At 53.2% G+C, this 24,182-nt stretch overlaps 5 protein-coding genes across 5 annotated transcripts; 1 reads left to right on the top strand and 4 right to left on the bottom strand.

Annotated features, from left to right (window-relative positions):
* Positions 1-129: 129 nt before the first annotated feature.
* GCG54_00002105 (PRKR-interacting protein 1) lies at positions 130-753 on the top strand (the record flags this gene model as incomplete). The annotated part of the gene is made up of 1 exon (XM_045402202.1): positions 130-753. The coding sequence occupies one exon, from the start codon at positions 130-132 to the stop codon at positions 751-753; it is 624 nt and encodes a 207-aa protein (XP_045258564.1).
* A 338-nt stretch (positions 754-1,091) lies between these two features.
* Positions 1,092-2,964, bottom strand: GCG54_00002104 (T-complex protein 1 subunit gamma; the record flags this gene model as incomplete). Its single annotated transcript, XM_045402201.1, has 5 exons — positions 1,092-1,184; positions 1,250-1,887; positions 1,943-2,533; positions 2,606-2,814; positions 2,873-2,964. The coding sequence occupies 5 exons, from the start codon at positions 2,962-2,964 to the stop codon at positions 1,092-1,094; spliced, it is 1,623 nt and encodes a 540-aa protein (XP_045258563.1).
* A 638-nt stretch (positions 2,965-3,602) lies between these two features.
* GCG54_00002103 (uncharacterized protein) lies at positions 3,603-5,192 on the bottom strand (the record flags this gene model as incomplete). Its single annotated transcript, XM_045402200.1, has 3 exons — positions 3,603-4,353; positions 4,468-4,782; positions 4,837-5,192. 3 exons carry the CDS (start codon positions 5,190-5,192, stop codon positions 3,603-3,605), a joined length of 1,422 nt encoding a protein of 473 aa, XP_045258562.1.
* A 1,655-nt stretch (positions 5,193-6,847) lies between these two features.
* On the bottom strand, positions 6,848-12,888 carry GCG54_00002102 (Peroxide stress-activated histidine kinase mak1; the record flags this gene model as incomplete). The annotated part of the gene is made up of 2 exons (XM_045402199.1): positions 6,848-7,066; positions 7,120-12,888. 2 exons carry the CDS (start codon positions 12,886-12,888, stop codon positions 6,848-6,850), a joined length of 5,988 nt encoding a protein of 1,995 aa, XP_045258561.1.
* A 9,453-nt stretch (positions 12,889-22,341) lies between these two features.
* On the bottom strand, positions 22,342-23,152 carry GCG54_00002101 (uncharacterized protein; the record flags this gene model as incomplete). The annotated part of the gene is made up of 2 exons (XM_045402198.1): positions 22,342-22,946; positions 23,008-23,152. 2 exons carry the CDS (start codon positions 23,150-23,152, stop codon positions 22,342-22,344), a joined length of 750 nt encoding a protein of 249 aa, XP_045258560.1.
* Between the last annotated feature and the right edge of the window lie 1,030 nt (positions 23,153-24,182).

The following is a 24,182-nucleotide window of genomic DNA, read 5'->3' as shown; positions in this document are numbered from 1 at the left end:
CATACGACCCCAATCTCAACGTAACGCGCCATCTTTCGCTGGACCATCCCCAACACCCCGCAAATACCACCACCGCCTTCGCAAATCTCCCACATCTCTCTGCCACCTGCCAAAGCACCAGCAGCAACCATGTCTGGCGAGGGCCCCGAGTCCATCCCCACTTCCGCCGACTCGCGCAGCCGGCGCCCGGTCAAGAAGCGCGCCCTCACCCCAGTCACCGAGCACGCGAAGCAGCTCGACGCCCTCTTCTCCAAGCCCGACCAGGAGATCCGCATCCCTCCAACCCCCGGCGCCGTCGCCAAGCGAGCCGTCAATGCCCCGCCCGAAATCGTGACCAACGTCCAGGGCTCCAGCGCCGGAGCCGGCTCGGGCGAGTTCCATGTCTACAAAGCTAGTCGTCGCCGCGAGTACGACCGACTGCGCGCCATGGACGAGGAGGTGAAGCAAGAGAAGGATAACGAGGAGTTTGAGCGTCAAAGGGCCGAGCGCGAGGCCAAGGACGAGGAGCGCACACGCAAGAACAGGGAGAAGAGAGAGAAGAAGAAGCAGAGGGGCAAGAAAGGTCCTGCTGCAGCCGGCCCAAAGGCGCCAGCAGTGCCAAGCGCAGGTGCAGACAAGCCGACTTTGGCGGAAATATCTACAACCAAGGCAGACGGCGATGCCAAGGAATACAGGGACGGCGGTAGAAACATAGAGTCAAAGACCACCGCTACAGCTCAACCCTCCGGTCTCGTCATCCACGACGACGACTGATTCATCCATGAGGTTCATGGGCTTGAGCTTTGAAGCTTAGCTTGGCATCCCCAAAAATAACTTCAGATCAAACGGGTGGGTCCAGGATTGACAGACTGTACAGTGACAGGAGACACAAACAGGCAGAGCCCCGATCAAAGCATCAAAGCTTTTTTTTTTTCTTTTTCAAAAAAAAATGCCCGAGAACGTCGTCGTCTAGGTATTTCTTATCCCATGTCTATGCCTTGGTATAGGGTATGGCTTAATCTTTTTCCCCTTCATCATCTCTTCTCGTCGCAACACATGCTGTAGTTTCCCACTATCACCAGAATACCAGCCGACTGACTTCATCAGGCATTTTATTCGTCACCACCACCGTGCAGGCCGTTGCCTACTTGCGCAGCCTTTCTCGCACTGCAAATATCGTCGACTCTGAGGAGCAGGCAGGCGGCCTGGTAAACATGTTAGTTGATGTGTCGTAAAACCTTGTAATATCTTGTAGATGTAAACCACGTACCTCGACAGCCGTCTTAATGCTCTGCAACTTAATAGCCTCCGGCTCCCAGACGCCGTATTCCTTCATGTCCGCAATCACACCGCTGTCTCCGTTGATACCCCAGGAGTGCTTGCCCTCGGCGTGCTTGGCACGCAGATCAGTCAGGACTCTGACGGGGCTGGCACCGGCATTCTGCACCAGGGTACGGGGAATGACTTCGAGCGCATCAGCGACAGCCTTGTACGGCCACTGCTGAACGCCCTCAACACCCTTTGCGAGCTGGCTCAACCGCACAGAGACGGCCATCTCGGTCGCACCACCGCCAGGAGCAAGTCTGGGGTTGAACATGACGTTACGGGCGACACCCATAGCGTCCTGGAGGTTACGCTCAATCTCGTTCAGCACGTCCTTGGAGGGGCCTCTAAGGAGCACTGTGCAGGCCTTGGGGTTCTGGCACTTGGTAAGGAAGGTGAAGTACTCGTCGCCAATCTTCTCAATCTCGAACAAGCCGCAGAGAGTACCGACGTCGGAGTCCTGGAGATCGTCGACACGGTTGACGATGGTGGCGCCTGTGGCTCTGGCTATTCTGTTGTTGTCCGTCTTGCGGACACGGCGGAGCGCGGTAACGTTGGCCTTCACGAAATAGTGCTGGGCGAGATCTGCTAAACGTTAGCCAAAACTACCCCCTAAATCTCGCTTCTTGAGATTGCGTACCTGAGACACCCTTCTCAGTGATGACCAAGTCAGGCTTCAGAGCGAGGACGGCTTCGCACATGGCCTTGACCTGCTCTTCCTCGATCTGCAAGATGCGGTTCCAATCCTCCTCCTTGGAAATCTCAATGTTGGTTTGCGACTCGCCCTTCTTGTACTCCAAGGGGCAATCGAGGAGGACGATTCTGGGATTCTCTATTCTCCGGCGCATCTTAGGGTGGGTGATGTCCTTATTGAGCATAACACCGTCCAGCACTCTGCTGTCCTCGATCTCGCCGCCGGGAACCTTTTCCACACGCGCGTAACGCTTGATGTCGACCTCGGTTTTTCCGTTGCCGGCCTCCCACGTGACGGTGCGGACCGCCTTGAGGGCGAGGTCGCACATTAGGTCCGACCATCTCGAGACGAACTTGGTGCCGATAGAAGAGGAGATGAGGCCGCGCATGGCTTTGTCGTCGTTAACGTCGATGGGGAGGGAAATATCGTCAATGATCAAGAGGGCGTCCTTCAGCGCGCGGCGGAAGGCAGCGATGATCTGGACGGGGTGGATGTTGCGCTCGAGCTGGGGCAGGGACTGGGCGAGGATCTCACCAGCTAGGAAGTGTCAGTTACTCTTACTTTATAAGCAGCATTTGTAGTGCGCGCGGATTTCGGAGCTTTGCTCACCCATGATAATGACCGTTGTGGTGCCATCACCAACTTCCTCGTCTTGTGTCCGGCTGAGCTCGATCATGCTCTTTGCTGCGGGATGGGAGACCTCGATTTCTCTGAGAATGGCATGGCCATCGTTTGTGAGGACGATGCCTCCCATAGGGTCCAAGAGCATCTTCAACATGGCCTTGGGACCGAGGCATGATCGAATAATGTCGGCAACGCTGGGAACGCGGGGTTAGTTGGTTCGTACGGCGGTGTAGTCGAACAGGACAGACGTACGTCTTAGCAGCAGCGATGTTGGACAGCTGGGCCTTGCGACCCGTCTGCCGCTCACCGCTATTGGTGTCTAAGGAGAGGGATATGGTCAGCATCGCCGCGTAACATGGGGGGCAGCTCATCAAGCTCGGCGGGAGGAGGGGCTGTAGTACTCATAACCAGCACAGGGGCTTGCATGATGGGCGACGACGAATTGAAAAAAATCTAATGGGAAATCCGGCTCGTCTGTGGGAGTTGTTTCGGCGAAGGACTTCACCGTTGCAAGGGAAATCGTGGAGATGGCGGGGGTATTGTTGCTGCTCCTCAAGGCACCGGGCTTCTAAAAAGTTCGCTGGGCGGGTTTGTTTTTTGGCGGGATGAAGCTGGAGCACGGCGGAACCTATTCCCGGTGGTGTTCACCGAGCTTCACCTGGCTTCTGACGCACCACACCGTTGAAACCCACTTTCTTTAGCCTCAGGTACCAAAGTACCGAGACTCACATTGTCAGCCTCACTTCTTCCGACACTTTGCTTCACACCAATCACTGCACAATTCAGGAGCAGAGGCATACCCCAAAATACTGTTAATGATACTTATCGAAAAAAGGCTGTGAATGATGCTAATTTTCTCGGTTTCCTCCTGTCAGAATGTAAGAGGGTTGTAGATAATGTTGATTATCATGGACGCTGCCCTTTTCAGCTCCCCTCTCCAATAGAGTCCCGTCGTTATCATGATACCAAGTAATGCCCAAGTCTACATCCGAACTTCGTTCCTAAGCCCAGAACTTCCTGGACGGTAGCTCGCATGACTCGAATATCCCCCAGTGGGCTGGACACTCGGCCTCGCCCGTATATGCCGAGAGATTTGTGCCGGGACCTGGGCGAAAGAAGGATCTCGTGAAAGGTCTCGAGCCGCAATTCTTGCAGGAACATCAATCCATTCGTCTTTGAAAACGATGTCAACCACGCAGCTGTCTCTGGCCATCGATTGCTGGAGAGATATCCACTGCAGCCTGTTTTCTTGTGCGGCTTGACCAACGCGCTCCCAAAACTCCTCTTTCCGCTTAACCTTGGTCTCGGCTTTGGCTCTTCGGTCTGTTTCCTTCCAAGGGAGGCCGGGCACTTTATCTGTGGTCAAAAAGTCTTCCACTATCCGATGGCCTGGAATTTGGTCTGATTTCGACTGGGTCATGAAAATGGGGATGCCGTCTTTACTCAGCTTCAATCTCAATCTTGCTGATTCCCCTGGCACATTATATGAGCCGTGAGAGGAGTTCGAGAAGTCTCCGAGTCGGATAACCGCCGCCTGATCTGGAGCTATGTCGCGGACCATCTGATGTTGCCAAGGATGTGGCATCACAGTCACCTTGTCGATTGGTACCGCAATTTTGATGGTGGAAAGTGGCATCGGATCGAGGTCGAGGGGAACCGGACCGTCGCTAAGCACCAGTGGCCTAGAGATTTCGATGCAAAGCCATCTGCGGTTCTTGCCAACGGCGTCGGTTCTTTGATAACACTCAGTAATACTTCAACATGAGAGGAGGGGAGTTAGAGGCGAGGGGACTTGCATTTCAAAATCATCCATGAATATCGGATGGTTCTCTTCATATCCAAAGTACATTTCCGTACTAAGACTTTCCCGGTATTTTTGGGCGTTTTCAGCATCAAGTGGTGGACCAAAATCCTTGTATCGAGCGTTGTCCTCCTTCTGAAAATGGATTGAATGTATGGTACGCCTCCGATATCCGCTGGTCTCTTTGGATCTTTCCTGAAAGGCACTGAAGTTCATGCTCATTTGCCGGTCTCGTGGGCTTTGTCTCCATTCAACGTTCATGACTTGGCCGGCTCGTCGGAGACTCGTCATTCCCTGTACATTGTAAGGATTCTCGTTGAATGCGCCGAGCGCCGCCTTCAGTCGGCGCACACTTCCTTGTCTTAGTTCATGTTAGTAGAGACTTCCAGCGCTCAGAAAACGCTCCTTGACTTACACGAATGGAAGTCTTGCCTGGTGATGACGAAGCCATTCGGCGCGCATCTCTCTTTTGTCGAGACCCAGTTCCCCCCTGTCACCATATACGGTGGGCTGGTTTTCGAGTCCCATTGACACGACTTGCTGTGTGGCACTAGCAACAATGGCCTCTTGGTGAAGATCGTAAGGAATTTCGAGAGTCCAATCGGTCGACCGGATATTATCGATTGCGATGACATCGTTGGGAGACTCATTTTTATAGTAATTCTTGTCCTTGCGGTGGAGTGCTTCGAATTTTGCCCTTCGTTGCGAGCCAATTTTGATTCCCAGAAGAAGCTTCTCCCGAACGCTCGCACTAGGGACGAAGTTCGACATCTTTGATAATTCAGTGCCTGCCTCACTAGTGACATCGGCATCTGACGGGTTCCTGGAGAGCGAGAGTGTGCCTGAATGTACAATTAGGTGGAAGAAAGGCAAGATGCTCAAGCGAGGGTGAGGTGCCTTACGGTGGGAAGACAAGGCAGGGAAGATCCGTCGCCTTCCAGACGGACAAAACCGATCTAGTATGTCTCATATTCGTTAGATCTTTTCTGGCAAAGCTTTGTGGTTCATCAAGGTACCTGTGTCGGGGTTGGTGATTTCCATGGTGATGGCCACTTCCTGGCCAGGGCATGATAGCATCGTTTGCTGGTCCTCTATTCGCACCGAAAAGTCTGCTCTCGATGATTCATCAGGGTTTTTGTTTTGAAGTCTCTTTCTTGGTATGTCAGGACATTCGGATGCAGGCCTCTTGCGTCCTCGGACCCAAGGACCTGCCATGCCGCAGGCGCCCAGGTTGACCTTATAACCGTGAAATAGCGATGAAAGACTTGGCTGGAAATGAAGAAGAGATGAAAAAAAGCTAACAGACTGAGACTTCTTTTTTATGAAAGTAGAAGAGGAGGATCGATCAACCGTTTTCGCGGCGGAAGGTAGCGTGGGGATGTTGGTTTCGTTGCAAGAGATATTGTTGTGGTGGGAAGAGGGGATCGACGACGTTTTGTAGCCATCATTCATTGTTCAGGTGAGCTGATGTAAGTCAAATTCCTAGCAAGAAAGTCGACAACGAAGATTTCGTTCGAAGATTCGAGGTCAAGGCAAGAGCTGTTTTGGAGTAGGAGGTTCTGGAGCAGACGTTGGTCTAGTCAGTTAGGCAGAAAGAACGATTCGATGGTAGGTAGGTAGGCAAGCGAAGCTGAGACTAGGGAAGCCTCTTGAGGAAATCGCGTCAGACTCTCGGATCTTTCTGAAAGAGGTCGACCCGACGAATAGGAGCAGGCACGCCTGCCTCTCTCAAAGCGTTTGGGAGAGGGGCGTATAGGGCCTTGGTGAACTCATAGGGACGAAATATTTTGGCATCTTTTCAATGCATTCAGAGTCCTTTTAGGAAGGGAAATACTGTACGAGAACCACGGCAGAAAGCGCATCCATGGTCAGGACTGCGGCAAATGCATGTATGAAATCGACTGTTTCCTCCATGTCGTCGTGACTTCAATGTTCCTCGTACTACAGTTGTCACTTTCAAGTTCAACCTCCAAGGAGAACCTGGGTACTCCACGTCAAAGCCAAATATACGTCATTATCTTGGCGATGACAGAGTTGTGAAGAAAACCATATACATTCATCACGAATGATCTAGGCTAGCTGCTCAGTTGCCCATGAGAAGTGAAACTAATGTGTAGTCCGAAACCATCCCGTCCATTCCCGCCGAATCGAAGCACTCTTTTCTAAGGGCGCTTCTCTATCATGGTATCCGCCTCGAAGCAGTAGTACTTGGTGCGCAAAAAGGACACTACTGATTATTCATGCTAACCCAATTCATTCGCATCCCGTGAAACGCCAACCCCATCCGTATGACGCATGCCCTTCCAATGTGATTCCTTTTGATTTGAAGTGTAGAGTGTCGTTGCTTGTACTTTTCGTCGCAGGTTACAAGTTGTAGTCAACGAAATGACTCTGCCCTCGCCGTTTGTCCTATTTCTTGTATTTACTCAGAAGAACTTGGACATAGCTCTGCTGAGATCAATGAAGTCCACCGGCTTCGTAACATAGTCACTGAAGCCAGCTGCCACACATTTGTCCTGAACATCGGACATGACATTGGCTGACAGCGCAATGATGGGCAGCTTCTTGAATCCCCGTTCCTTTTCCCACTGCCGTATCTCCCGGCAAGCTTGGTAGCCGTCTTTGCGCGGCATATGCAAGTCGCACTAGTTGATCGGTTAGTTGTCACGTCGGCTTGTCGGCAGGTAGGAGAACTTACCAGTATCAAAGAAAAGTAGCTATGGGATCGAGAAAAGACCGTCTCGGTGCACTCGGCTCCGTCTGCAACAACCTCGACTTCCACGCCGACCTTCTTGAGGTATTTCTTCAGGACCTTTTGGTTGACGGGGTTGTCTTCTACCAGCAGCACCTTATACCCCTTGTTGCCCATACGTTTCTCGATTTCCTGGTAACTGGCCTTCTGAGTTTCCACCATGCGTTGTGCTGTAGACCTGTTTCGATCGATGCTAAGATCACGAACCTTGTCCGGATCGAAAATGACAGCAAATCTGGACGGTTTGACTGGCTTGTAGATAAAGGTGACCAGGTTCTCAGACACCAGCTGCTCATACTTTGTGTCAGTTGCTAATTTCATTACCGCCTGTCGCTGAACCGAATCGGACAAGATGAGGATTGTCGTATTGCTAATAGTCGTAGACTTTGTAATTCTTTCCATCAATCCGATGATTTCTTCAGGCGAGGGTAGGTTGAGAACGATGTGCGTGAAATTGACAGATTCATCTCCTCCCAGAAGGCTTTGAGCTTTGTCCACTGAATCAAGAGCTGTGATTTGATGAGGCACGTCCTTGGGAAGGGTCGTCTCAATGTGTTGCGCCGTGGCCTCGCGGCTATGAGTTTGCGGGCAGATGATGAGGATCGAGTACATGGGAGGTCTAAAGTCTTCCAGCTTGACGGGCTTAGATGTCTCAGGGGTCGGTGTCGTACCCGATGATGATTCGCTCGGGGGAAGCTCAAGCTTCATCTCTGACAGGTCTTGACCGCTCGCCCTGGCGGCTTCACTGAAGTGTACGAGACCGACGTTGACCGAAGATACAGATGTGCGCTCTGTCACTTGGGAAATATTCGAGCGAATCGAAGGATCGGAGCTTCCACTAGAAGCGAGAGCTGGCGAAATAAACCCAGTATCAGTGCTCGGGCTTGCGCCCGATATGGCTTTTGCTGCTGGCGAAGCTTTTACAGCCGGGCGAAGAACGGTGACCTCCTCAGGAGCTTGAACGACGGGCTTGAACGCTTCGGGGCTGATCGGACCATCGGGGTGATCGACTGAAGTTGGGAGGGCAAACTTGGCAGTGAACGTGAAAGTCGAGCCTTTGCCGGGAACTGCAGTGCCCTCCATCTTGCCACCGTGGAGCTCCACCAGCTGTCGGGAAATAACCAAGCCAAGACCACTTCCACCATGCTGTCTGGTGCTGCTTCCATCGATTTGGCTGAACGGCTTGAAGATCAAGTCCGCTTCCTCTTTCGTGAAACCTCGTCCAGTGTCGATAACTGCAAACTCCAGCATGATCTCGTCGTTGGCAGGTGCCGACTTTGTGTTGGTGAAGATCCTACATCGGCTGAACACCTCACCTTCGGCAGTGAACTTGATGGCATTTCCAATGACGTTAAGAAGAACCTGACGGATGCGCACTTTGTCGCCCTTGACCCAGGCAGGAACGTCCTCTTCGACAATGTAGTTGAGCTCAAGTCTCTTGGCAATCGCCATGGTGGACACCAGCTCGTTGACATCTTCAATCAAAGAGCGCGTGTGGAACCATTCGTACTTAAGCTTCATCATGCCGGCGTCGACCTTGGATAGATCCAAAATGTCATTGATGATCATGAGGAGGCTATTGGCGCTCGTTTGAATGGTATTGGTGTAGTCACGCTGCTCCTCATTCAAGGTCGTGTCCTGCAAAAAGCTGACCATGCCAGAGATTCCGATCAATGGGGTGCGAATCTCGTGCGACATGTTGCTCAAGAATCTACTCTTTGACTCCATGGCTTCTTTGAGTTTGGCTTCTAGCAACTTGTGATCGTTGATGTCCGTAGCGGAGCCAAAGTATGAGCTAGCTCCGTTGCCGAAATCAATGTTGTCAATCTCGACGCATCGAATCAGATGCCACCTGTATTCACCGTTCCGAGATCGTAATCGAACCTCGGTCGTATACGACAGTCTGCCGTTGCTATCGGTGGTCACCTTGATGATTCCTTTCCTCGCCAGCTCCGTGAGATCTGCGGTGGGCATCTCGTACACCGAACTACTGCTCGAGCTGTTATTTCGAGAAAGCGCTTGATGTATTCCTCTGATATTAGTCTCCATCAGATTTTGACCCTTTGATGGCGCAGTCAAGCTCGTGAAAGCAGCCTCGAAAGATGCAGCTTCCTGTTGACTCTTACGATCGAATTTGGCTGGAAAGGGTGTGGGCGGCCGATCTGTGGGTATTTGGCACTTCGCTAGATCATCGGGATGCACGAAGTCCATGAAGCCGAGACCAAGTGAATCTTCAAAGCTCTGGCCCGTATACGAAAGCCACTGCTCGTTGGCGAATGTGATGCCTTCATCCTCGGTAGCGGTGAAGATGATTTGGGGGATGAGGTTTGCCAAAAGTCTATGCTTCGCCTCTGATGCCTCGATCTCTTCTTGACGCGCGGCTTTGAGTTCGGCAATATGTTGGTCGTGAATATCCATGTAAGATCCGAGAAATTGCATCATGACTCCTCGCTTATCACGGGAAGCCACAGCTCGGGCGTAAAACCATCGATAAGCGCCGTCGAAGCGCCTTATGCGAACTGTTCTCGAAAATTGCTCCCCTGTGCGTAAAGAGTGGCCCCAAGCTTTCAAGTACTCATCCCTATCGTCAGGGTGAATGCTGCCCCAAGGGTCAGCCGCGAGGTCGGTCACTGTTTGTCCTCGATACGTCAGGTAGCGACTATTGACCCATACAATCTCGCCAGTCTGGGGCAGTGACACGAACACGTGCGCTGGAAGGGAGTCCAGAATGAGGCCTTTCAATCGATCGGAAGGTGGCGGCATATCGACTGAGCCAACAGTAACTGAACCAGCTCTGTACGGTGCCGTGTGAGGCACAGGCTTGCTCACGACGCTCGAACTAGGCGGTAGTGACTGGAAGCTCGTGGCGAAGTCGGCACCGTAGGAATGTAGGAGAGTGTGCTGGTTCTGTTCCAAAGGCTTCTGCTCGACAGACTTCAACCGGGGTTCAAGTACCGCGATTTCATCCAAGTAATTCTTCAACTCGCTGGAGAGTACGCGTTTGACACCACCCGGCGTGGAAACCCGGCTTTCGGTAGCCCTCTCGATGATGTCTTGACCTTCACCTGCCCCGGGTGTGGAGGAAGCTTCCTGCGCGACGGCATGAAGTCCAACCGACAGCCGAGCTTGCCTGTGATCGACTGGTGAGCCCTCCTTGGAACTGCGTCTCGTCTTCTGGGGGCTCGCTGAGGATGTTTCTGCTCTGGCGGATGCTGCCTTTTTATTGGTGTTGAAGTAGCTGTCGCCTCCAGTGTAGGCAGGGCTGGTCGAAGGCCCGCGCTTGTCCATAAGCGTATGGAGAGAGCTAGAGTCCCAGCCTGGTGTGCCCATCGGCGAGCCAGTTGCGCTCTTGGAGACACCGGAGTAGTCACTTGGGCTTGTGATGCTGCCGGCCAGGGAGCGATGGGCAGTCGGGTCCTCGGAGGGGAGGAAACTAAGGTTACCGATACTGGCAGGGTCCGCTAACGGACGTCCATCAGCAGCGATGGCGCCGAAACCTGCGGTGTGAGGTCTCCGGCGGTTAAGTCCAGCAAGCTCCGTCTCCAGATTCGAATAATGACGACATAGAGAGAATGAAGTCGCTAGGTGCGGGGCCAGATACTCGAGAGAGTGGCGAAGGTTCGAGGGGTATGGGATGATGGGGCTGAGTATCGAAAGAATGGCAATCGGTGCAGGTTTGTCCTTACGTTGCCAGGAGCCAGCAGACGCGTCATTGTCCCCTGACTGATCATGTATCTCGCTCTTAGTGCGGCTGTGCGTCTTCTGCTCGAGGATAGTTGTGTCGAGTTTAAATGGATGAACAGGTTTGGAGAGAAGGAGATGCGTCAGGGGGATGTGAAGAACAGTCCATGAGTTGTCCACTCCGATCGCCTCGGGCGGTCGCATTCCAGCGTAGTCTGCAGGCGCGGACCCCGGGTTGAAGGAATCTTCATCCACCATCGCATCGGTGAAAAAGGGGTTCTCAGTGGGATCGGCGCGGACCGCGGGCGATGGCGCAGGAGACTGAGACCATGGCGACGGGGGAGCTTGCTCAAACTCTTCATACTTTGGGGTCGGCGGCCGTGGTTTATCATCCTCAAGTCGCGAAATCATGCTTGAAGGCTGAGGTTTTTCTAGTCCCTGGCTGCGACCCAGACTCCGCGGAGGATTTCCGCCTCCTAAAATAGTTGACAATTTCGAGCTGGAGTCCGCCCTCATCTTCTTCAGCTTTTTCCTGGCTGCATCTGTCGATGTCGCTTTCGTCGCTGGATTGGCCTTGGCCGCCGGTTCATCTGGTAAATTTTGCAGGTATGGGTAGCTTCTTGTGAGTGCAATTACCTTACCGCGTTCAAGGACGCGCATGACACCGCTATGGTCGATGAGAGGATCGGCTTCGTAGTCTAAAGCTTGAAGGACAGGGAGGACCCTGCCTTGAACATCTGAATTTGCACCAAGAGGTACTTCCCAGCTGGGTACGTCTTGATCCTCAGCATCGTGTTCAGCGAGTGCTGACGTGTTGAGTGGCAGCCCTGACGGCTCGGAACCGACTTCTTCAGGCGCTCGCGCAGGCGGAAAGTAGCTCTTGCTTCTGCCAAGTTGTGCTGGACGACGGGAGGGCAGAAGTCTCTCGCTGCCACCTTTTCTCTCTCTATTATCCTCGTAAGCGGTGAAGGAGTGGCGAGTCTGTAGACTCGGTCGCGGGACAAGCTTTGGTCGTGAAGGGTCTTCAGGCGCTGCTTGTTCTTCGATGACAATGTCACCCGCACTGCTGGGAATGAGACTGCTGCCTCTGGCCATGTAACCAAGACTAAGGTCGTCCTCTTGGTGTTCATTATAGGTCGCCTTCTGACCCCACGGCACGTTTTCGATGTCAGTCGTATCAGCTGGCACGGCAAGTGTGACTCTTTCGGCTTTGTACACATCCCTCATGATCTGCACGACTGTGATCCACCACGCATCCAGTCCAGGTTCGGCACTTAGCATTAGTGACAAGTCATACAAATTAGGGCTGGGGAAATCGCCATCCAACTGGCCAGTAGCTCCGGCAGGCAGGAAAGTCAGCGCTGATGCAGGCGTCGACGAGCCGGAGAGGACTTTGTCTTGAGCAGCTCCAAAACCGTCGAATGACATGGTTTGCGACATGAAAGCCGCAGCAGTTGGTGACATGTTGCCGAACGGTCTGCTCATCGGACTTATGGCATACCCAGGCGTCGACATACGTGGGAACGGGTAAGAAGGAGTACCTGCGACAAAACCCGGAGTGATGCCGCCGCGGATAGTGTTTCCCGATTCGGTCGAGGTTGTTGTCAGGCTGGATGAGGCTGTCGCCAGGGCCACGGGATTGGTCTGGGGCGTATTGTTGCTCTCCTCGGGGATTGGAGAGACGCGGACTTTTTCGGGAGGCGTCGCCATGAGACCCCTTGTCGCCATCTCGCGACGCTCCAGATCGCGTGCCAATCGCTCTCGGTACCGGTTCAATTGTATTTGGGACTCGGACAGTGCAGGCGGCGTGTCGTTGTTGGACCCCGCGGCCTCTTCATCTTTGCTTTTTTCTTCCTTGCCGCCTGTCCCACCTGCAACGTCATCGGCGACATGAGGTACGCCCGGTGTACGCTTCGCATTGATTTCTCGTCCAAGTGCGCGAGAAGTCGCAAAGGTGGCGGACGGAGATTCGAGTTGCGCCTTGGAGCGGTCAGTCGGCGACTGAGAAGACTGCTCCTTGGACACGTTCGACATTGCGACGCGCGCATTTCCACCAGATGAAGGGGAGTTCAGGGTCAGTCCATGACGGGGACTCGGGAGGCTCTGAGCGGGCTCTTTGGTTGGCGACTTTTTTGCTTCGGGGGTGGTTCGTCGCGGGAGGCTAAGTCGACGCGCGGAAGACGGCTCTTTCTTGTCTACTGGAAGGCTCGTGCTTGGCATTCCTCATAAGAAGGGGGCCCCATATACAGAACAATAACGCGAGGATTTGCAAATTTCGAGTGGTCGTGTCGCTTCGCAAATAGGCCGATCCGGACTGGAGGTCAGAAGCGGCGCCGTCGAACCAAACGTCAGGGGTTCAAGCAGATTCGGATGACGAGTAGGTCAGCGAGGGGTTCGGGCGGGGAGGCGATAATAGCGGAAGAGGGGCAAAGTAGAAAAGTCGGTCGGCGGGCTTGAGACGAGGAGAAAAGGTGCTCTCGTCGAGCGGTGGAGGAGGAAATCCGAGGGCGAGCGTGCGATGCGGTGTCGTGTTGTGTTGTGCGGCGGTGGTGTGGTGGTGGTTTACCTAGTCTGGTTGAGAATTGGATCGGTACCTCTTAGTTTTGGTGGTATGGTGAGGTGGGCGAGGCAAGGTAGGTATGGATGAGATGTGCGTTTGGACTGAAGTGGAACAGGCTGAACAGCGAGTATGGGACTGGAACTAGGAAAGACCAGGACCGGGACTGGGATTGGAACCTGGACTGGGGGGTTGAGGTTGCTCCTCAGTCTTGCATCGGGCCTGACGGTGGCGGTAGACTGGGGTCGGAAGGGGAGGAGGAGGAGGAGGATCGGAGCGTGGAGCAGAAGGAAAAAAAAACGAAGCGAAGCGAGAGAACACGCAGTAGCGGCGCGGACAACGATGCAGTGAGGTAGGTAGCAGACAGGACGGACAGACGGGCAGGCAACGGGCTGGCAAAGGCAAAAATGTAGGAAGGCAGAGAAAGAGACAGAGAAACTGGACAGAGGCAAAGGCAAGAAACGGAGGAACAAGAAAGGAAAGGGTGGGCAGCCCCGTTCAATGAGAATGTTCCTGCTTGATGACGTAGTTGGGAGGTGGGAGCTGAGGTGAAGAAGACCTGGACATTGGATGGAACATGCCCTCCAGGCTCCAGGCACCTTACCTTCCACACCTACCTTACCTACCTACTGCATAGTAGGTCCATACGCCGGGCTGCTCTCCTGCCCGGGCTCTCCCTCTCTCTCCCGTCTTCGCTGTCTGTCCCGCCCAGTCTCCCTACTATCTCTACCATACCTAGTTTAATTTCTCCCCTTTTCAGCACTGAAAATATCTTTTGGTAGGTAATCTAGGATGCTTTACTCTGCGCATCCTCCTCCAGTCTCACACAACCGTGGAAGTCCTGTCGCTACATGGACTCGCTCTGACGCCTCTTTCTCTATTTATTGTTCTTCTTCCTCACTACTCGGCAACAGCCTCGTATATGCTAATGACATCGCAACCTTTTCTGCCCGGCGCAACCAGCAGCGGGCATCACCTCAGAAGAAAAAACAAACACCGCCAACGGGTGCTTCCTTGGAAGACGACCGGCTTGGTACACGAAACGGCCCTGGCCACGAGCACTCTTCCCGGCCAGTCGCGTTGGGCCGTACCGCTGAGAGCAAGTACCGGTACTGTACGGGTCATCCGCGGCGCATGGTGTCGGGTGCCCCGTTTCCAACCAGACACTGCTAACACCTACTTTCCGTACAGTTGCGCTCCGTGAGGTTCAGGCTTTGCTGGCGTCACGGGAACCCTAGCTTTGGAGGGCTAACCGTGGAAGAGTACAGATACCATATGAATATATGAATGTTGCCTAGTGTCATTTGGATCACAATGGTCTCGTTTCTCCAGAGATGCCATCCCAATCAACTACAGCTTCCGCCCCAGACATCTCTCGCTAACCAGTCCGGCTCAAGTGGCCCAAGCCAATCGTTCTCACGCTCACGATACGGATCAAATGGCTTTCTTCCTCCGTCTCATCTCACCCTGGCACTGATTCGGTTCTCTGGGCAGCTTATTACGCTTCCAATCCCAAGAGATGTCCTTTGACGACCGTTACACAATACTGGGCAGACTGTCTTGTACTTGTACCTTACCCGCGCTGCGCATGTACTGCATACGTAGTGTGGCACATGAGATGCACGTACATCACATACGGATAAGGTGCATGCCCTGGTTAAATGTGGAGCGCATTACATCAACAAACTACCTTACCTACATACACCTCAGGTACTGCGTACTTCGTACCTAAGGTGCCTAGCTTGAGTGAGTGTGCCGCTGATGTATGTAAATGCTGCACTTGCAGTTCAATGGAAATCAGTTGCAAAGTCAGGTCGCAATTCGCTGTGGAATCCACTATTGAATCTGAGAGGCGCTGGGCAGCCTGAGGTGGGCTGGTGTCCTCATTCGGCCCCGGCCTCAAGCATGCACTCACGGCCCTGCCACCGCCAGGAACATCGATATTCGATTCTCCCGTCCCGCAAGGTATCTAAGGTAAGGTCACCTACCTTGCCGTCTATTCGCGCTGCCTAGGTGCTCTACTCGGTGAAGCAACGTCTGTAGGTTCAGAGTTGCGGCTTGGTACCTAACCTTGCCCTGAACTGACATGGCGGCAATCGAACCTCTCGGGGCCCTCCTCTCTGACGGTCTCCATCGGATGCTCTCCGCCGTTTCAATTCCAACTCCACGATTCCCGTAACGGAGCCCACTCGGCGACCATCATGGCCAGGACTCCCATACTATCCGTGGCCTGCTCGTCTTCTTACCTTCGCCCTGCACACCTGAGCCGCCAAAAACCAACCACTACCACGTCTTGGCTGACTTCGGTGGCCCATTTGAACTCTCCCCGGCCCATGATGCATTCTCCCAACCTCCAAGGCAGAGGCAAGTTCATGACTCTCACCAGCACCATGCCGTCGCCGCGCCGTATGGTTGCAAAACGTCCCAGACAAAATACGGGACACGGAACACATCATGCCAGCCATCAGACGGAATCATCAACGCATCCGGTCCGACTGCACCCACGGTTCCCACGATGCGGCCCCCAGGGGGCCACCACCATGCCTCTGTCTGAGTCTCTCTCAGCCGGTTTTCTGCATCCGTTCCTTGCACTTTCCGTCCGCCCCGTCCGGATCGGCCTCTCTGTTCATGGCATGTCCCCGTATACGGACACACTCAACGAACCAAGATTAAGAACGCAAGCCTCCAGTACAGAGGAGTTTGATGAACTCTATCCCAGTTGCCCACAAATTCCCAAAACGTGCTGCGACGCTGAAGCCAGATGCTCGCGCGCCATTTGCCGGCTGACTGGAACAGATCATCGACCAAGACCAATTGCAAAACCGTAATCATACCGCTGCAAACAAGATGCACCCACATGCCGCCGTATTAACTATACATCCGGAACCTGACCCGTCGAGCTTGTTGGAACTAACTTACAACACCGTGTGCTCTTGTCCTGTGTGAGGAAGCTCAGCAGAGCCTCGACGTCACAACTCTGTCGCCCTGCTCGTCTCCGTAGTCCCCCGAATACGACAATCGGTTCGCACAACACACGCGTACTCGTCCCGTCTTCCTACAGCGCACACTTTGGACGAACGTGGTTGTGGTCGGAGCTCAGGTGCTCCCCCGTTGAGTCGTCACGCGGCGAGGTGTAGTCTGTTGTACATGGCCTCTCGACGCATGATACGCTGCTGTCGCTTTTCGCTGCTTACTGATTCACAGAATGCTTCGTGGGCCATCACAGCAAAGTCCTCCAAGCGATGTCAAGATGACGGAGGTCAAGTGACCGAGCTCCCGCCCCGAATCTCCACCTGCGGGGGACTCGATTGCTTATCGGACGACACAACACGGTAACGCTCCAGCGCCTTAGGGACAGCTAGGCAACCTAGGTACCGTTCAACGGGTAAGCAAGGTAGGTAAGGTATTGTGTACCTTCCGATAGGTAGTGGGGTCCGCCGTTGGGTGCACCCACAACAAGCCAGGGCACGCCCTGGGCAACGGCCAGCCCGGCGCCTCGAGGGGAACATCGTGAGAATTACAGCCTCACTTTACGGCTCCAATTCCTGGCTGCGTACACGAGGGCTGGATTTAATTCTTCGTCCACGCCGTCGTTTTGAAGATTATGCTCTTTGTTTGACGACAACACCATTCCCTGGCGAAGATAGTTAAACAATCACCGTGCCGATGCAATAGGCCCGGCACTATCCGTAGATGAGTTACGCCAAAGATTCTGGGCCGCCGACTACACGGGACTAATAGCCCCAAGTGTCCACTCCTTTCTAACCACTTCAATTGAACCCACAACAACTCCTCGGACTGTGACAGGACGTGTCACGAACACAGCCCAATTTTCTACGTCTCTATCTCATCAATCCGCGCCCGCCAGCAAATGATCGTCCCTGTGCGTCGACCACTTGCATCACAGGTCTGCGGAGCTCCTTACACGTATCCGTAGCTTTTCCACATGCTGCTAGAAAAGGATGAAGAAGGTCTGCAACACAACGCTGCATCCACAAGGCAGAGACTTCGAACTCGAGACACGCGCTCGCATGCAAGGACGACTTGCCGGCGTATTGCGTTGTCCCCGGTTGAAGAAGTAGGTCTCGTCGCGATTCAGCCCTCCCTCCCAGTGGCAGCTCGACTCGTTTCTCCAGGCGTCTCACAGCGACACGACACGACATGAGGCTAACGGACACTGCTCCGAAGGCCAGCAGAGCTTGCGGGTGCTGGTTGCTTGTTTTCTGCCGGGACATGGTACGCAGCACTACCCAAGTCTTGCGCACGACACAGCGTCCGTTCGAACCCATCTCCCAGGTTTTTTTTTTTTTTTTTTTNTTTTTTTTTTTTTTTTTTTTCTCCCCCTCGACCAACGCATGACCTTTCAGACCCCTGAAGCATGTTCCTGCCACGCTAGGTGAGCGCCAAATGACGTCAACGTGCATCACTAGCAAGGAGGCTTTTTTCCTCTAATGGGTAGGTATCCTAGCCCAATGGAATGGAAAGTGGGGTAATTCTCCCCTCTTCTTCCAGCCCTCTTGAGCTCATTTGCCTCTTGGCCTGTTTTTTGTTGGTTTTTTTCTGCTGGTCTAGATGTTGGTGGCAGCTCTTCTTTTGGCCAACTGACAGATGGGCATTTTGGAGAAATGGCACTACTGGGCTCGTGCCAGCTGCCTTTCCCATTTCCCAAGCAACGCCCCGGCAGGCACCGTCCCATCACGATCATCGGTGGTTTTCCATTCTGCATTGCGCTTGCCCAGTCCTCTTCTGTCAAGGCGTGGCAGCGCTCTGGAAGCCTTCCTCTTGCGTCCTCTGAACCCATGCGACCATGCTCTTTGCCGCCGCTATTGGCTCTGATACGCAATTGTTATCGAGCTATCCGACTTTGAGCGCTAATCGCCGAACTCGCGGACCGCTTCAGATCCCGTGTGTTGCCTGCCCTGTCGTTGGTTTGCAGGTCAGTCCGATATTGGCGGCAATGATTCAGCTCACGCCGTTCTTGGAATCGCATTACGACAGGCATTCCTGCACCAAACCATCAGGAACCGCAAGTGAGCTTGCCGGATGTCTCGCCCATTGACCAACGATAAGATTCGTCATCGTGCCGTGCTGCCGCCGGCTCAGAGGTACTCAGGTTAAAATGGCAAGTTTTCCAGCTTCTTCCCCCAAGCCACTGATCCCCGGCTGGCTGAAGTCGCTGCGAAACGTGTCTGGCAAGCACCTCGTCACAAATGCTCGTCATCGTGAGTCCACCCAGAACTTAACTTGCGATTCAACTCGTAGCCGCTCAGTGCGATGATGAGCCGCAACATCTGGGCAGCTGATCCACAGTCGCGAATCGACATCATCATTATCCTGATCCTCACCCATTGTGTATGTTCGCTGCAAAGTGACAGTCCGCGCATGTCACGGCATCAAATCCATTCTTGTACGGTTCCTGACGGCATCAAGGAGTTTGGCGACAACCTGACTGTACCTAGTATCAGTTAGTTCCCCGTTTGCGTGGCTTCCAGCAAGCCACAGTATATCAGCCACATCTGCTGTCTCAGCCGCATCGCCGATCGACACCTGCTATCCGTACAGAACCTCACTTCATCCTCACCGACGGAACTTCCAAGATCGCGGGCCCCCATTGGAATCCACCAGCGACAGGGGCGCCGCGGGCGATATCCTCCGCAGAGATCGGGGCATCCGGCGTCAGGTCGCGGTAGGTTCCCCACTTGCGAGACGATTCATCGAGAACGTGTCAGAACCAGTCGAAATTTGAAGGGCAAGGGGCATTTTCGGCCGACGAACGCCTCACCTCTTTTTGGTGGTATGATCACAAATCGAGGAGGGTTGGGGCAGGATTCCAGCCAATCAACATCTGGCATCAGAAATTACCGTCTGGAAGCCTCGAACAATTCTGCATCCGCACCGGTCTAGCCCATCCCCCTGCCCTCCTCCGAGCCGGGCTTAGCGCGTGATGCCACAACAGCCCGTTTCCAGCCCTTCGGTAACGCAAAGAGCCACGAGATACGTCGCGACCGCAGTAAAGGAGCGCCAGATAGTAACTCTCTCTGGTTCTCAGTCATACGCCCATCTCAAATTTCTTCGCTGTAACTCCGTTGCGGGTCTCGATGAGCCGGCATCTTGACTCTGAATTGCTGCTCGGTCCACTCTCTGATTACGGGCAGCCAAAGGCCCAGCAGATCTTGAGTTGGATACCTACCTCAGACTTTGACTGGTCAGCGACTGGCAGTCGCTTGTTGTAAATCCCACCGAAACAATGCCATCCACTCGTGTTGTCATTGTGACCTGGGGAAGGACTTTTAATCTTGCGCCACCAGCGACTTGACACACTCAACCACATGTGGCTAAGTGCTGTTGAAGTTTATTGTACCAACATGATTTCTATTAAAATTGGAATATCTTAAAACGGTCGTAAGTCGTTGTGATGCCCAAGGAGCAGCGCAACGTCTGGACACTGCTGAACTGGTAGAGCGTAACACAGACTCGACCTGGCATCGGTAGTGAAAATTCTCGCCTATGGTGCCCTTCAAAGATGTTTGGGCAAGGCGGTGTCAGGCTTGCTTGGAACTGAGTGAGACTGCGCCGACTCAAGCTTCTGGCGCCTTGCGGTAAGCCCGTAGTTGACCGCGTCGTGACCCGGCCGGCCTACCTTCCCAAATGGGCGAATGCTTTTGCAGACTTAATGCCTAGCCTTATGTCCATGCGGTAGAGATACGGCCGCAGCTTCTGTAGGTAGTTAATCAACAGAGTCTCTTCGACTGGTAAGCTGCCTGCCTGCTCTTTGGCGATACCAAAAAGGAGGTGGCGTCTAAGTACGTAACACATCGGGATCAAAAACATACAACACCGGGCATTCGCCGGTCGTCACCGACCCGACTACTACTCCAGCCCTCACTGGCTTATCTATGGGAGAGCGGACGGGATCCCGAGTTCTCCAGTGGGTATGGTCGTATGTGTTCGGTTGTCAACTACAAGCAGACCATATACTTCGGTAGGGAGGTTTACAGTATTAACGGTAGACTAATCAGAGTGTGAACAATCACTTTGCTAGTTATTAAGTATCTAGTCACTATTACATCTTTATTACACTAAGTATATTTTTAGTTTATAAATTATAAAAATAAAGCGGCAGCTTATTATTATTAAGTAGAACTGAAGCAATTAAGCGTCTTAGTACCTTCTTGTTAAGTGTAATAGTATCTAGGAATTAGATTGTTTTGGGCATTGGTATGCCTTCTTCGACGTCTTGAACTCGGCATCCTAGATTTCGCTTACCGCACACCGTTGACATAAAGTATCTTCTACATCGAAAGGTCTCACTGTGAAAACAACAGACACCCAGGACAACAAATCACATGTTGCACCTGCATTCGTGCTAATGGAATCTCATATAGCTTCCCTCGACATTCATTTCCACGTCCACTAAAGAAAGTGTGAGGCTCTGCTCTTGCGAGATTGTGAATCCTCTGGACTGGGCACGACGCATATTCACATAAAAGTACGCGTGGCTTGAAGACGCTGCAAGCAACCACAGCGGCAGTAATCGCAAAAATGTACCGGAAACAACAGTATCAGCTGTTCTCAATCGCTTCAAGATACACCTGCGACTTGCCTGCTAGTTATGAGGCCTCCATCAGAAGGGGATGCCTGTCTCCCAAGCTTGTAAGATGATTTTGTTCAACCTACTTAAAAGTCATATATGGTTCTCTCTTTCGTCTTTTACGCGGCATTGACTATCCGAGACTAAAGAACGCTGCAGTTATCCCCTCGTTATGGCGCCGAGACTACGAAATCAAGCATAGTCACTCTTGCCCAGCAAAAAGGCAGAGAGATTCCTGTGATGTCAAAATCAACAGATATGGCGATGTAGAAAGACCTCACTAGAGCGTAGGGAATTTATCAGCCTAAGGAAAACCTCCTGCTAGAGCGTCGAGAGCATGTCATCAAGAGCCTAAATGCTACTTCGCTCAGGAATATTCGATCACTGAGTCACTCAATCGACATAAAAGTAGCCGGATCGTCGAATACGTTTTTGGCTGATGAAAATTTCCACGATGACCTACTCCAATAAGCGTGTGGCAAGGTACATCACGTTTTCTGCCGTAGTCTGGAAAATGACAGAGAGCCCTATGTTTGGCCCGCAGACACAATGATGAATCGATTCCGCTTGATGAACCATCGTGCGGGCCAAAGGCGTGGCGATACGTGATGTCATGAAAACCAAGGGGATGCTACGTTGTTTCCAGAACAGAGTCTGCCCCAACTCATGGTTGGGAATCTCTTATCCGACCAAAAGGGGTATGGAAGTCGAGTCACACATGGCAGGGGCCGGCGAGTATCGGGCATGACTGGCAGGACCCTGAAAACATACTACGACGGCACTTTGATGTTCCCGGACGACAGGCAATTGTTTGAATATGGATGTCACAGGCATCAACCCCCGCACATCATGAGTCAAGGACAGTGTAATCCGAACTACAGTTGGTCCCATGTGCGCCACGTAAGAGGACGAGGTGCGCGTGCTGGTACTTGAGCTTCCCTCCATCTGGTCACTCCGAAGCTATAGATCGTGACGGGCAGTTTAGAGCCACGCACGCCGACGAAGATGAAGCATCGTTTCTGGAAGTATCTTGATGTTGCAGCGCCCATGCTAATGAATATTACGCCTAAAAAGACAGTCCGCTTACTACAAAACCCAAGCCAAACCCTTTGGCCCACCATGCCCAGAACACCTGCAGTGACGCCCATTTCAAGAGGCAATCCAAGCATGGCGTAGCTAATTCAACATCCATATAGGCAGCTCATGCGGTTTGAGGCGCGGCCAAACTGCCTTCTTCTATTCTTTCCTGTCTCTTACCCGCAGGCCGTACCAATTCCCCCCTTCCAAGATGAAATTGCAAACCCAGCTTGCCCGTACAACAATCCTATGTCTCGAGGGTCTAAGAAGAGATGCCAAGCTTCTGCTTTTGCACACGCGGAATGACGCCAACAATGATCAGGAGAGACGTGATAATAACGGCCCACAACTTCAACTTGAGCACATTGGCGTTGTAGGGCGTGTCAGTAGCCGTCGCAACAGTGACCAGGAGCAGGACGAGCACGACATAGCCGCTCCAGCGATGGTATTTCCAAATGGACTTGGCACGGTCCTCGCCTCCGTAGAGCTTGGGGGTAGCCCACATGGTGAAACCGACGACGTACTGGATTAACAAAATGATGGATAGAATGACGCCGAGGTAGCCATGAACGGAGTGGAAGTGGGAGTCCGGGCCTTGGAGAAACTTGTTGTACTCGATGATCGAGACACCGGCGACGAGGAAAAGGAACGCCAGCAGATTCAGGACAGCGTGGACGCGCTGGCCGACACGCTTCTGATCGGGGGTATGGGTCGGCTGCAGGGAGAGGATCGACTGGATGAGGGTGAAGATGGCGAGACTTTGGGCCAGCGGGTGGCCGGAGAAAAGGATCACATCTTTGGTGAGGACGGCAGCCCAGATCATGGCGACGAAGATGACAGCACCAAACTGGGCGACGACACCGGTGCCTGTCAACGTCTTGTCAGTCACGGCTTGTCGACGACGAGGACGGCGACAGCAATAACGTACCGAGAACGAGGTTCTTCGCGATGAACTGGCCCGGAGGCTGCTGGGCGTCACCAGGCCGTCCGAGCAGAGGCTCCAATTCGCCGTGGCCGTGGCCGCGATGGTCTTCGCCTGGAGGTGGCTCGGGCAGTCCTGTTGCAGAAGACATATTTTGCAGCTTTTCTGTAATGTATCTGTCTGAATCGGGTCTTATCTAGAAGCGTTGTGAATTGCACCAAGCGCGGATGGTCTCTCTACGCTGAAGTCTCGTCTGAGAGATGAATTGGAGTCGTTGGGAGGATGAAAGAAAAGTGAAGTGCGTCAGAGATGCGGTGCAACTTATTTCTAAGGGGGGTGCGAGGCAGCACCTGAGTTGGGAAGGAGGGAATGTCGGCATGTCGGCGTTTGGTGGTCATCTACAGCGCAAAGTGCTGTTATGGCGGCATCGATGACGGCAGAGCTCGTCTCGAGCTGTGGCCTATCGGAGCTCGTGTATTTCTGATTGAACAAGGACCTGCAGGGGGCTCCGGCTTGGAATGGTGGGGTACCTTAACTTGGGGGATGGTCCCCGGCACGTACTTAGTAGGAGTCGCAGCGGGCAACAGGTCAGGTCAGGTTGGGTCTTGTTCCAACTGTCAGCTGTACCCGGGCGCTGCAGAATCTGGATCTCATGTGAATCTGCAGCGGAGCCATGGGCAACTTTGCTTTTCGTTTTTCGCTTCCACTTCATTTGCCTTCCAGCGTCCGGGCCCTTTCGCATGGCATGGCGTGCTCGGGACTGTCTAGAGACTGTTGCACCTCTGAACGTTAATCGAGCAGAACCAATGAAGCGATCGCGATCAAAAAGATAAGGTCGTGCCCGGGTTCGAACCAGGGTTGCCGGAAGACGCTTGACAGCTGTAAGTGCTCAAAATCCGGCTGGAAGCTGGTGTCAGCACAAAAGAGTAAGGCAAGGTATCAGGTCGGAATCTGCTGCGACGAAGAGTGTGCATACAGTGATAACCACTACCGCAGTACACAACCGGAGTGTGCGTGTCATCCATCCTGCTGGGGACTGATGATGGATCTTCGCATCTCCAATTCCACTTCAAGAACAGGACCAGGGTCTGCAACGGCTTCACGTGACGATGCATGACTGACACTGCCGTGGTGGTGGAGTGGACCGCAAGAGCCGCACTACACGACGTGCAGCCGACGAA

Source organism: Colletotrichum gloeosporioides (assembly GCF_011800055.1).
Source record: "Colletotrichum gloeosporioides strain Lc1 chromosome Unknown consensus_84, whole genome shotgun sequence".
Lineage (NCBI taxonomy): Eukaryota > Fungi > Ascomycota > Sordariomycetes > Glomerellales > Glomerellaceae > Colletotrichum > Colletotrichum gloeosporioides.
The sequence above is the reverse complement of the archived record's forward strand: the minus strand, read 5'-3'. Positions and strand labels throughout refer to the sequence as shown.